Source organism: Crocuta crocuta, unplaced genomic scaffold (genome assembly GCF_008692635.1).
Source record: "Crocuta crocuta isolate KB4526 unplaced genomic scaffold, BGI_CrCroc_1.0 scaffold234, whole genome shotgun sequence".
NCBI lineage: Eukaryota > Metazoa > Chordata > Mammalia > Carnivora > Hyaenidae > Crocuta > Crocuta crocuta.
In genome coordinates, this window is record NW_027529647.1 from 1,746,975 (window position 1) to 1,759,507 (window position 12,533).

The window sequence follows — 12,533 nt, forward strand, 5'->3', positions numbered from 1 at the left end:
TTCTCTCCGAGTACCGGACACTTTCTAGGATCTCTAGTCTCACAGCGGTAGGTAGTACCTGGCCGGCCCAGGATCGGCCCCTCCGAGGCTGAGCCGCGGAGAGGAGCCGTCGGCTCAGGTTTTAAAGGGGTGGAAAGCGAGGGAGCCCTGGGAGCGTAGCCATTTGCAGCCAATTGGTCCCTCTGAAGGTTATTCTCTCCCCTCCCAGATCTGTCCCGAAGTCAGTGTGTCGACTTGAGAAAGGCATTCCCACCCCCCCGAGATGGCGTCCACGCTCCGAACAACCGGGGCCCAGGTAAGAGCAGGTCCCGTCCCGGGGTCCCCGTTCCTCTCGATGTTTCCCTTCCTCTGCCCCCCCCCCTCCTTTGGAAGAGGCTTAGGAATGCCCCCTCTCGGTGGGAGGGCTCCTGAGACCCCCAAAAGTCTTTTGACCAAGCTGTCTTTGTTCGTAGACCTGGCGCTTGGGAGAAATGGCTTATCAAAATCTTACCTTTCTGAACCACCAACTGGGAGCAGGGCCCATTGGTGAAGGCTATAACAGAGTATCTCAAAGTATCTTTCTGGAATGCTACTCCGACTGCAGATTTCTAGGGTCACCCCACACCTTTCGAATAAACACCAAAACAAACAAACAAACAAAACCCCAGGTGATTCTTAATCACATGGAGGCTCTATTGGTGTATAAGACTGGTGAACTGAACGAAGGACTGGGCCTGGATGTGATTCTAAAGAGAGCTTAGCAGTGACTGTCACGTGGAAGGAGGAGAGACTAGCAAGGAGTAGAAGTCTCTTCTAGAACTTCTCACAGTTCACTGTCTAGATCTTATACCACTGCCTCAAAAATTATGTCTATTTTCACTCAGCCATTTGCACCACTCCCCCGCCCATCTTAGAACCCATGTATACACATCCTCAGCACTGAGAAACCTTTTACACAAAGCCCCTTTCTTTCTTCGTGGTCTAATATTTCTAGCGCTTCCCAGCCTACACTGAGTGAGGGGGTGGCCTTGGGGACTCTTGTCCTGAGATGGGCTCTCATGTTGTTTCAGGGACCAATGCTGTTTGAGGATCTGGCTGTGTTTTTTTCTCAAGAGGAGTGTGTGAGTCTGCACTCTGCCCAGAGGCCCCTCAGCAGAGACACTGCACAGGAGTGTTCCGAGGATATGGCCTTGATGGGTAAGGCAGTTGTTTTTCCTGCACTTTGTAATTTTGGTCAGTTCTAGGAACAGGATTTCATGTCTCATTCACATGTTGGTATGGGGCAGTGGGGCCCACCTCTAGGTGATCTGTGTGGATATGATAAGAACTTCCATGACAGTGCGATTTTCAAAGGATGAGATGATTTTTTAAGACAAAAAAATCCAATCTAGTACAGTGACTCTGGTTTTGCATGAGACATGACAGTACCTAGTAATCTTCCCAAACATTTGTTATAGTCAATTCACAGTTTTACTTGCAAAACCTCATGAGTGTAGGTTACTATCATTTGTTAAAGATTCGAAAATAATTTACTCCTAAAGCGGTGCTATGCCTTTATCACCTAAGGGGAATATATACAGAAATGTTCCCATGCCTGAGTGGTGTTTGTCTCTGACTAGGGTTGACTATTGGAACTATATCATATCAGTTATAGCTATTCTAACATTCTTTCTACTATTTTTGCCATGTCAATTCTAGATCTGTTTCTGTTCATTGATTTTGCTCCTACTTATGGGTCATAGTTTTCTGCTTCTTTACATGTCTAATAATTTTTGATTGGATGCTGGACATTGTCAGTTTTATGTTGTCAATGTTGGCTTTTGTTGTATTTTTTAAAATGTTTTTGGACTTTGCATTTAAGTTATTTGGGATCAGTATGATCCTTTCAGGGCTTGCTTTTTGCTTTGTTGGGGTGTATTCAGAGCAGCCTTTAGAGCAACCTTTAGTCTAGGGGTGATTTGACCTGCTGCTAAGGCAGTCTTTTTGAAGATACTACCCAGAACCTTGTGTGTTCCTCTTTGGCTGTTGGGAACATGAACTATTGGACTATTATGTGAACTCTGAAGCTTGTTCTGTCCCTTTTTGATGATTCTTTTTTCCAGTTGGGGTAGTTTTCGCATATGCACTTAAAAGTTAATACTCAGCCAAAGTCTTAAGGGGACCCTATCTAGGTGCCCAGAGCTCTGCCTGGGCACCTGTCTCATCCCCAGTATTTTGCTGTCAAATTCTAGCCATCTTGGCATCCCTGAATTTGGTCTCCTCAAATCAGCAAAACCATGAGGTATCATTTGGATTCCTACACTGCACTGCAACCCAGAAACCCTTTCTAGGCAGTGCACTGGGGCAATCATAGGGCTGTTTCTCCAGAAGGAAAGACTCCTTTTGGGGCGCATGGGTGGCTCAGTCGGTTAAGCGACCGACTTCGGCTCAGGTCATGATCTCACGGTTCGTGGGTTCGGGCCCCGTGTTGGGCTCTGTGCTAACTGCCAGCTCAGAGCCATGAGCCTGTTTCAGATTCTGTGTCTCCCTCTCTCTCTGACCCTCCCCTGTTTATGCTGTCTCTCTCTCTCTCTCAGAAATAAATAAAACATTTTAAAAAATCCTTAAAAAAAAAAAGAAAGACTCCTTTTGTATTGACATGCTGGCTTTATAAATTAAGAATATTTGGACAAATGTTAAAAAGGAATGTTTTGGGGGCACCTGGGTGGTTCAGTCGATTAAGCATCTGACTTCGGCTCAGGTAATGATCTCGTGGTCCATGAGTTTGAGTCCTGCACCTGGCTCTGTGCTGACAGCTCAGAGCCTGGAGCCTGCTTCAGATTGTGTCTCCCTCTCGCTCTCTGCCCTTCCCCTGCTCATGCTCTATCTCTCTGTCTCTCAAAAATAAATAAACGTTAAAAAATTAATAATAAAAAAAGGGAATGCTTGGGGCGCCTGGGTGGCTTAGTCGGTTAAGCGTCCGACTTTCGCCTAGGTCATGATCTTGCGGTTCGTGGGTTCGAGCCCCGCGTCGGGCTCTGTGCTGACTGCCAGCTCAGAGCCTGGAGCCTGTTTCAGTCTGTGACTCCCTCTCTCTCTGACCCTCCCCTGGTCACACTGTCTCTCTCTCTCTCTCTCTCTCCTAGAAATAAATAAAACATTTAAAAAAAATTAAAAAAAAAAAAAGGGAATGCTTTATGGCAGGCCCAGGTTTGTTAGCTATCCTAGGAGTGAGATTGGTTACTATTTAGCTGCTGTATGCCTGGCAGCTCTGCATTGATCTTTCCTCAGGGAGAGGTAAAGAAATTTTCAAGAACTCTCCTAGTGACAATAAAACTATTTCTAATAACCACAGTGTTTCTCTGCTAGGTAGAAAAATCCTCACTTGCTCTTTTTCTCTCTTAAATATGAACCCAAGTCTCTGTTCCAATTGTGGTTGCTCATTATTTATGTGGTGTCATTCAACATAAATGATGAAAAGTTCAGACTCAGGAGACTAACCGGAAACCCCCAATAGACCATGTGTACCAAGACTGCCCTCAGTTCCTATCCCACTGGACCCTGACTTAGTTATAGCTCTTTTCTCCTTCCTCCCTTCACTGGCTTACCTACAACCGGATCCCTGGGGAAGCCAGTAGAGGCTGCTGGCCTGGTTTTGTATAGTGTCCATGTCTGGGTTCTAGGATAAGCCATCCACAGTTTCTTGGTTCTCTGTGTAACTAGCTTCTTCTTTCCCCAGTACCGCTTGAGGGTGCTGTCTATATTTTGCTTTGTTTTGTTTTTATCAGCAGGAGCGGAAGGCAAGACTGAGATTACTCAGCATTTAAATCTAGACTCTACAGGAGTTGAAGAACTTGCCCCAGAAAACTCCTCCATTGCTGTGTCCCTTCTCGGTTACCCAGAAAAATCTTCTGACACTGGAGGTAGAGACTCTGAAAGGAGAGGATCAGGTGGAACTCCTGCTTGCAAGAAAAGGTTCATAAGCCTATCGGTTACCATTGAAAACCATACCCCATTCATAGAACTTTCTCAGTGTTTGGGAACTACAGCACTTTCTGAAATTCTTGAATTTCCTGGGGAAGAAGCTGGAGATTTATATACATGTCCTGAATGTGACCAAAGCTTCAATGATACTTCATGCCTTGTTTTGCATCAGAGAACTCAGTCAGGACAGAAAAAGTATAAATGTGGTGACTGTGGGAAGATTTTCAATCACAGAGCCAACCTAAGGACACACAGGAGAATCTACACTGGCGAGAAGCCTTGTAAGTGTGCTGAGGGTGGCAGCAGCTTCCGCCAGCACTCACATCTGTCTCGGCACACGAATATCTGCATAAAGGAGAAACCCCACACATGTGGCATCTGTGGGAGAGGTTTTACGTGGCTCCCAGGATTGTCACAGCATCAGAAAGCCCACGCTGCCAAAAAAGCTTATGAGTGTACCGACGGTTGTAAATGTTTTGGTCAGAAAACAAATCGTGCTTTGCACAAGGAAACGCACATGTCAGCCACCCAGGACCGGTGTGCTCAGTGTGTGAAGTGCTTTGAGCAGCCCTCACACCCTGTCCTCCCCACGCAGGGCCATGAGGACGCCTCTGAGGATGACTCTGAACACTTTGGTGACTGCAGGGAAAATTTGCTTTTGTTCTCAAAATTCAAACCCTTAAAATGTCCCGAGTGCATGATGACCTTCCTCCGTGTCTCTGAGCTTATTTCGCATCAGAGCATTCACAGAGGGGAAACGCCCCACCAACGTAAAACAAATGCAGAAAGCTTTATTTTGGACTCAGAGCTTGCATGCCACCGGAAGAGCCACACAGGAGAGGAACCTTTTAAATGTACCACGTGTAAGAAAAGTTTCAGGTTGAATAGACATCTTGTTACTCATCAGCAAACCCACAAGAAAACCACCATGTAAATATAGCCAGTATGCGTTCCCACTCTGCTTTTCCATATCTGTACTGAAAACTGGGGAATAGTTGTCCTTTATATGCCAGGCACCTGATACACATTCCATGCCCTGCACCCCACCCTTGCTTTGGGTACTGTGATTTCTACTTTAGAACCAAGGGAGCATAATCACTGTCCCCGCCAGTGAATGAAGCCAGGATTCTAACTCAGGAACTCACTCACTGTTCGGATACCATTTGTATGAACCAGATAATGATACAGAACTTTTTTTTTTTAATTCAGTTTTCATTAAAGTGAAAGTTTTGCTGGAGTTCTTTTAATTTTCTTACATGGTTTGTTCACTTTTAGAAGGAGGAGAATTTTATCTTATTTTTTGCCAGGTCTGCAGATCTCGTATCTAGGAAAGTAGTACATCTGTGTGTTAGACTTTTTTGGGGCTGTAACTGTCTGAATGTAACATTTGTTCTAAGACCTGATATTTCATGTGTTAATTTCTGAAGTGATTTGGAAGCTTGTATTTCTGGTATGGAAATAGTTTGGTGGTTATGATGCTAATTAGTATCTGTGGAGTTCCCTTTCTGAATGCTGATGCCCCTGGCCTTTCTGACTCATTTGCAAAGAGTTTTTGACAGTGTGATTGCAGCCCTTTCTGGTGCTTGGACTCGAGTGAAAGATACTTGGTTCTCTCTGAAAGGGTTTACCTACCGAAGCACATTACCTGCCTCTCTATGAATAATAGTAACTGCTGTTTGGTGAATATGGTATATCACCTAATTTAATCTTCAGGATAAATCTGACAGAGAAAGGGCTATCCTTTTTTCATAAATGAGGGAACTGAAGCCCACAGAGGGTAAAGTCAAAGTCAGTACCTTGCCCAAGATGAAAAGAGCAATGTGTTGAGGGTGGCATTTAACCTTGGGTCCCTCTGATGCTAAAGGCTGTGCATTTTCTTCAATACTATTGTGTGGTGGCATCTGTGTAGAGGCTGCAGGCCTCTAGGGAGGCTGAGATGGGTGGACGAGGTCTGTCAGCATGGAGGCTTCCCCATGCACACGCACCCTAGAACCCCTCCACTGCCCTTGTGCTTCATTCCAAGCCTGGCTTACAGGTGTGGTTATAAAGCAACAGAAAGACTCCCCCAAGACTTCCAGTTCAAATTCCCATCGCTGTGATCAGATTAGAGATTGCAGACACTACAGAGTACAGTCCTTATGGTTTAAGTTGAGTTTTGGTTTAAAAAATTTTTTTCCTCTTCATCTCCAAAGAAAACTACATATAGAAAACGTTTAGAGTTTCACCAAACTACTTGACACCATGTAAGTCTTTAGATACTGCTGTTACATACAAATATTGGAGCAAGATACTGGGTTGGTTGTTAATGTTAAAGATTCAGTCAGTCTTGTAAGTATACAGTCATACACAATTTCTCTTTAAAGCAAAACTGATGGTGTACCTATCAGCAAAGCTGTTTTTATTTTTTTTCAAATGTTTTTTATTTTTATTTCTGAGAGAGAGAGAGAAAGCATGAGTGGGGGAGGGTCAAAGATAGAGGGAGACACAGAATCTGAACCAGACTCCAGGCTCTGAACTGGCTGTCAGCACAGAGGCTGTTGACGCGGGGCTCGAACCACAAACCGTGAGATCATTACCTGAGCCGAAGTCGGACGCTCAACCGACTGAGCCACCCAGGTGCCCCAGTGAAGCTGTTTTTAAATGGACTTTTGATCAGGATGTGAGAATGGCCTTATTCTACTTAAATAGTATAGAAGTATGACGTAAAATGGGGTTATGACTGGGAAACTCCATGAGCAACAATAGGCCTCTTTAGGAAAGTAGTATTTGGAAGATGTGGTTTTTCTACAGAACTACAGAACGGCAGATTGAGAAGTAAATATACAAAATGATGCTGGCTACCGCTGTAAGCGCTTAACACTATTTAGAGGCAAGAAACTATTCCTGGTGAGTAAGGGAAATGGAGACCCCCAACCCAGCTCACTCCTTTCCTCCCTTTTGTTGTTCTTGTTTCTTGTTTGCAGATCCACAGTTGACACCCTGGGCTCTGAATGTTCCGGTCACGCTTGACTCTGTTTCTGTTGTCTCCACTCAATATAAAACACGGGTCTGCTAGAGCTTTCGCGTCTTAAATTAAAAAGTGAAGTCATCTGTAGGTTTTTCTTCAGCAAGTCTTTGGGGGAGCTTAGAATTGTGTGGACATGGTCTCTCGTTGGATTTCTTATCAGCCAACTTGGGGATATACTTTGCTAAATACCGAGGAGTACTATCTGCCAGCTCCCCTGCTTCCGCCAGTGGTGGGAAGGGCATCATCACGTGTTAGGGGTTCTCCTGTTTCGGCCGAATGAACAGAGTGGCAGGGTGCGGAATGAAATTGGGAAAGAGGCCCCTACTTGCACAGATGCTGCAGAAAGGTAAGTAGGGAAGGCTGGCTTAGAAGGCGCTTGGACAGGATGGGGCTGACATAAGAGATGAAAGCTGTCATCCTTTCCTTTGCTCCTAAGACCATTTGGGGGAAGGTGAGAGTTTATGCCGTAGGTGCTGTTCTGCACCTCAGTGTGGGAAGTCACCTTTCCAGATGAGGTTTCCTTCACAATTAAAATTCAGATTTTACATTTTTCTTTATTCTCTAGATTTTGTGAGATTATGCCAAGCCTCCATAAGCAATTAGAAAAATAGCATCAAAAAGACAGTAACATACACAGAAGAGTAATTAAAATGCCTTTTTGGTGTAGTAATCATTGTTATTGACCAGTAGGCAGAAAAAAACGTAAAACAAAACAAGTTTGAGTGTCAGTTACTCCGAAAGAGGCATATTTTCCGTTGTTGCCTTACTGTACATTTGCACCGAAGCACACTTGCTGGATGTGTACCAAGCTGCTTTGAGCCCAGCCAGTCGGAAGAAAGGGTCAGTCCACCAGTGAAATCCATGCTGTTTGTGTGATGATGGCTTTTTCACCCTTCCATTTAGTGTCAGCTCATGGAAATAGACTTCACAGTTGGTCACTTAACTCAGAGATATTAGCCAACTATGTTAGTATTAACAAATACTGGATAAAAGTTAATAGAGGGATGAAAAATGCAGTTTATTGTTAGGGATGGTTGGTTCACTCACTACCTTCTGCAGCATGGATGTTGACACACTATGGTGGGTGAGAACTTTGTACAAAGAAATTGACTTTTGAACAAATTTGGTTTCTGTTGTTGATGGATAGATAAAAATGTGTATCAAATTTTTAACGTGATTGCCTGAATATCAGGGCATATTACAGCTTTGTTGCCATAGTTAATAGGGTATTCACATCTCCCCATTTAACACAGAAAATGACTAACCCAGTCTACAGGGAGTTAAAATTAAAAACAAGTGACATTTCACAGTAAATGGTGTTTTGAGACTTTGACTTCTGAGATTCCATGTAATTACATGGCATTGTTCTGATGACTGCGACGTGTTACATGATCTAATACCATAACTTGTGCTTAATCTGCCAGTACTGCACATGTGTACAGAGCAGGTTATAGTTTATCTAAATAGTCTATTTTGAATTGTTCATTAAACTTGTCTTTATATAGGATTTCAGTAGTAAAGTCTTTTACTTTGACCATCTGTTTAAAAAATAACTAAATGATCTCCATTTCAAGTATGTCTATTCATCTGTTTTAGTTTTGTAGACTGAGCTAATGATCCAATATCAGGATGATTATTACCCATCTTTTCATGGCCCATCTGACCACAGGGTTTTTGTTTTTGTTTTTTGTCTTTTAGTTTTCAACATCCCTCCTTGCCTTTACNTAACCCTGAGAAAATGCTGCAGTCTCTAGTTCCTTTGTATACCTCAGAAGTGTTTGTTGTGTGCACTTACACTGTCTAATGTTTTGATTTTACAAATTTTGGTGTATTCTCTCATCACTCTTAGCTCTAGAATGCATGCTCTCACAAGGCTGTGATTATCTGACATGCGATTCGGCACCTAATAAATGCTATTCTCGGTGATGGCAATGAAGTGAACTTTTTCTTTTACACTGCAGTGGCTTTAGATGGCAGCGACTTTTGAAGACTGGCAGGATTGTGGTTTGGGGTGTGAACGAGTGACTTCAAGTCATGTAATAATGGAGGTAAAAATCGTTGGCTCCCCGGAACACAGAGGAAAATTACAGCGCGAGGGGCACCTGGGTGGCTCAGTCGGTTGAGCATCTGGCTTCGGCTCAGGTCATGATCTCATGGTTCGTGGGTTCGAGCCCCATGTTGGGCTCTGTGCTGACAGCTCAGAGCCCGGAGCCTGCTTCGGATTCTGTGTCTCCCTCTCTCTCTGAATCTGCCCTGCTCATGCTGTCTCTCTTTTTCAAAAAATAAAGAAGTAAAACATTTTAAAAATGTATTAAAAATTAAAAAAAAAAAATCCCAGCGCGAATCCGTGGGACTGCCCTGGACTTGGAGGCCCCCTCCTGGCCTGAGCCCCGCCGCGGCGGTCCGGGGTCCGGAGTCCATCAGCTCGGGCCGCGCCACGTGGGGAGCACCCTGGTGCTGCCTGCCCAGTGCTGGGGGTGCGAGCCGCCCGCGCGCGGTTGGGTTCGGCTCCCACAGGGTTCTGCGCGGTCACGGAGCACAGGCCGGCTNTCCGGTGCCCTCTTAGGGCCGTGGGGCTGCGCGCTCCCGGGGTGGCTGTGGTGCTAATTGTGGTGGGTACCCGGCGGCTCTTCTGGCTGGGCCCGCAAACCACCCCCGTCACCCACCGCAGGGTGGTCTTCGCAGAACCTGGGTCGCGGGTCCGGGAGAGCTTGCCGACGGGTCCCTCAGGTTTTGCCCTCCTCACCGCAGGTATGAATGTCGGGGACCAGACAAATCTGTCCGGAGACTCTGGCACCGACCGCCCCGAGGGCGGGAGAATGAGCCGGCGCTACCTCCCCGGCCGAAGCCTGCTGTGACAGTGCGAAACTGCGGGCACGCCTTGCTTGTGTGCCTTTGGCTTATAGAAAGGGACATTTTGTGCTTCTCTCTAGAACCAGCGCCAGTCTCCTCGCCTGCCTTCTGTGTGCCCCGCAGCCAAATTCTAACCTGCTTCTGTTACTTAGAGTATACGGGCTCACCTGAATACAGCCCCCTCCGCCGCCCCCCCCGCGAACTTCACCACTCCTATGACCGCAAAGACCCCGCTTTATGTCTAGCCCAGATTTCTTCTCTCCCTGCACTCCAGATCCCTGTTTTCAAGTGTCTGTGAGACATCTTTGGATGTCTCCGAGGCATGAAAACTCATGCCCTACCCCGAACTCAAGCTTTTAGCCCTTGATCTGTTTGCCTCCAGCGTGTGTTGCCACATACACACAATTGTGTATGCTACCAGTAGACTCCCTCTTCCTCCACTCATGCATGCATTCCAGCATCAAGTTCTGTGGATTCTACCTCGAAAATGTCTCTCAGAACGGACTGATTCTGTTTCCACTGGCTCCACCCTTAACAGTCCTGGAATAGCCCTCTGACCTCTCACATCACTTGTTCTCTGCCAGCACGGCCAACACGTCTGATCATGTCACCATCCAGCGTGACATCTTCCACTGGCTTCCTATTGTCCTTAGGGTAACATCCATAATATTCAATGCAACCTTCCTGTTACTGCCCTGCCAACTCCAGCTACTTGGTTTATTCTCTCTGTCTCTCCAGCTGCACTTGCAGTTCATCAGATGTACCAAGCTCTTTACTTCTTAAGAATTGTTAACACACTTTTCCTTTTACCTAGAACCCTATCCCCGCCACCCCTGCATGCTTACCTACCATTACAAAATTGAATAGTAATTATAAAACAAATGGTTTAACGTCTCTGTGGGGGCAGGGATCAGACACATGGCTTAAAATTGTGCATAAAGGACATTTCTGTGGCCCTGTTACTTTTACACTGTTGGAGACAGCTACAAGACTGACTGGAGGAAAGGGAATAGGCAGTGGTATTGTCATTTAAAGTAGGCAGGAGGTTTAACAGTAGCCCAAAAAAGCTGTAAGGAATTTAGCAAAAAGCTTGACTAAGATAGTTCTCAGGATAAAAATGTTAAAGATGTTCTATTGCTTGGAAGGAATGGTTTAGCAAAGATGTACAATTGCTACAAGCCACATTTGAAGGAATAGAGATAAATGGCTTGTATTTCAAATAGAATTGCCTTGAGCTAATAAGCCAGAGAGGGAGACATGAAAGTTGGGTCTACATCGTACTCCCTTAAGCCTTCAGGGAGTAAAGTGTTAGTGATTAAAAGAGCTCAGATCACAGGCACAGAAGGACCTGGCCGGATAAAATTTCATTTCCTGTACTGTTCCCATCCTAGAAGATCCCCTCAGTTGGGGAGGAGAAAGCACCCCAATTGGCAGGCAGAATGCTCCCACACTTGTAGGCTAGGCTGCCCAGAAATTACAAGAAGGTGAACTGCTGTCACCCTGAATACCCTGGAACAAAAAGGAACTTGGCCAGCAGTTCCGCATTCCTTTCAGAAGTTAAGTTTCACTTGACTGAACTGGCTCATGATCCCATCCCTCGACCAACTACTGTGGCTCGGAGGTTGGAGTAGACTAGCCAGGCCTGGTTTTCATGCGCTCTCCTGGAGCTGTGGTCCAGAGCTGTGGCCCGGGTCAGCCCCACCAGTACCCCATGTACAAAGTGGGAGAGAGGAAGGGACTCTAAGGAATATGTAGGCTACTGTAGGGAGAGGATGGGGGCTGGGGTCAAAGGTAACAGGCAAGTCAGAGTAGACAGGCAATTAGAGTAGTGATGGAAACGGCCAACGCTAACCAAGGGCTTGTTCTGTGCCTGGCTCTCCTGTGCTAAGCACTTCTCCTGGAGTATTTCACCATTGTTATGTACATTTTCCACAAGCAGAAAATAGGGCCGGATTGTAGGGTGTGTTGTGAAGTAGGAGGAGACAGGATGGAAGTCTCAGGCTCATTGTTGAAGGTGTGCTGTTAAAGCCCAGCTACCTATGATTGGTGCAAACTTCAGAAAAGGATTCTCAGTGTCCTCGAAGGCCCAGAGAATAATCATGAAGTCTACCTTAAAGTACACTTTACCGTGTGTAAGGGTTAAGGGAGATGTTTGAGGTGTGTATCTGAGGAATCACTGCCATCCAATGATGGCAGGAGAAAGCTGGGAGACCCTGACCTTCCTCTCTCAAGTGGAGCCTTCCCCAGTCATTTCCCATCACATGATTCCTGCTTACATTTTTTTTTCTTAGTAATTATGGTTGGTGCAACTATTTGATTCATCTGTTTCCACCTCTACCCTGGGCTTTCTAAGACTGGATGCAGATGGTCTGGGTTCACCACAGGACCTCCAGCACCTCGTAATGCCTGGCGTGTAGAAGGCATTCAATAAGTATTTGTCACAAGAGTGAATGAGCCTCCAGGACAGACTTTTAGTTTGAGGCTAACGGTCCCACGCAAGCACGCGCGTTAAGCCTCCCTTCGCGCGTTGGCGGCTGAGCGGTCTAGAACTACATATCCCAGAGGCCTCCGCGGTGGCCCGGGCCCGGATTGTGGGGATCGCAAGGGAACCGATGGTGTACATCCTGTCCGAGTTCCCGCCGGCCGCATCAACGCACACTTCTCCCGTGGTTGCCTGTCGCCACTGGGTCCAGCCAAGAAGTGCTGGCCGGGGTCGCTCCGCGAAAGCGGT

General features: G+C 46.0%; 1 protein-coding gene across 1 annotated transcript; it reads left to right on the forward strand.

The window, feature by feature from the left end:
- The first annotated feature begins 207 nt into the window (after positions 1-207).
- On the forward strand, positions 208-5,450 carry ZNF597 (zinc finger protein 597). Its single transcript, XM_077762456.1, has 3 exons — positions 208-295; positions 1,050-1,176; positions 3,750-5,450. Exons 1-3 carry the CDS (start codon positions 263-265, stop codon positions 4,874-4,876), a joined length of 1,287 nt encoding a protein of 428 aa, XP_077618582.1. The 5' UTR covers positions 208-262; the 3' UTR covers positions 4,877-5,450.
- The last annotated feature ends 7,083 nt before the right edge of the window (positions 5,451-12,533 follow it).

Bases quoted from the DNA above. Each gene is read 5' to 3' on its own strand.
- ZNF597 (XM_077762456.1), top strand. From the start codon at position 263: ATGGCGTCCACGCTCCGAACAACCGGGGCCCAG. The intron at 296-1,049 runs GTAAGAGCAGGT...ATGTTGTTTCAG, and splicing joins TCCGAACAACCGGGGCCCAG to GGACCAATGCTGTTTGAGGA. The intron at 1,177-3,749 runs GTAAGGCAGTTG...TTTTATCAGCAG, and splicing joins CGAGGATATGGCCTTGATGG to GAGCGGAAGGCAAGACTGAG.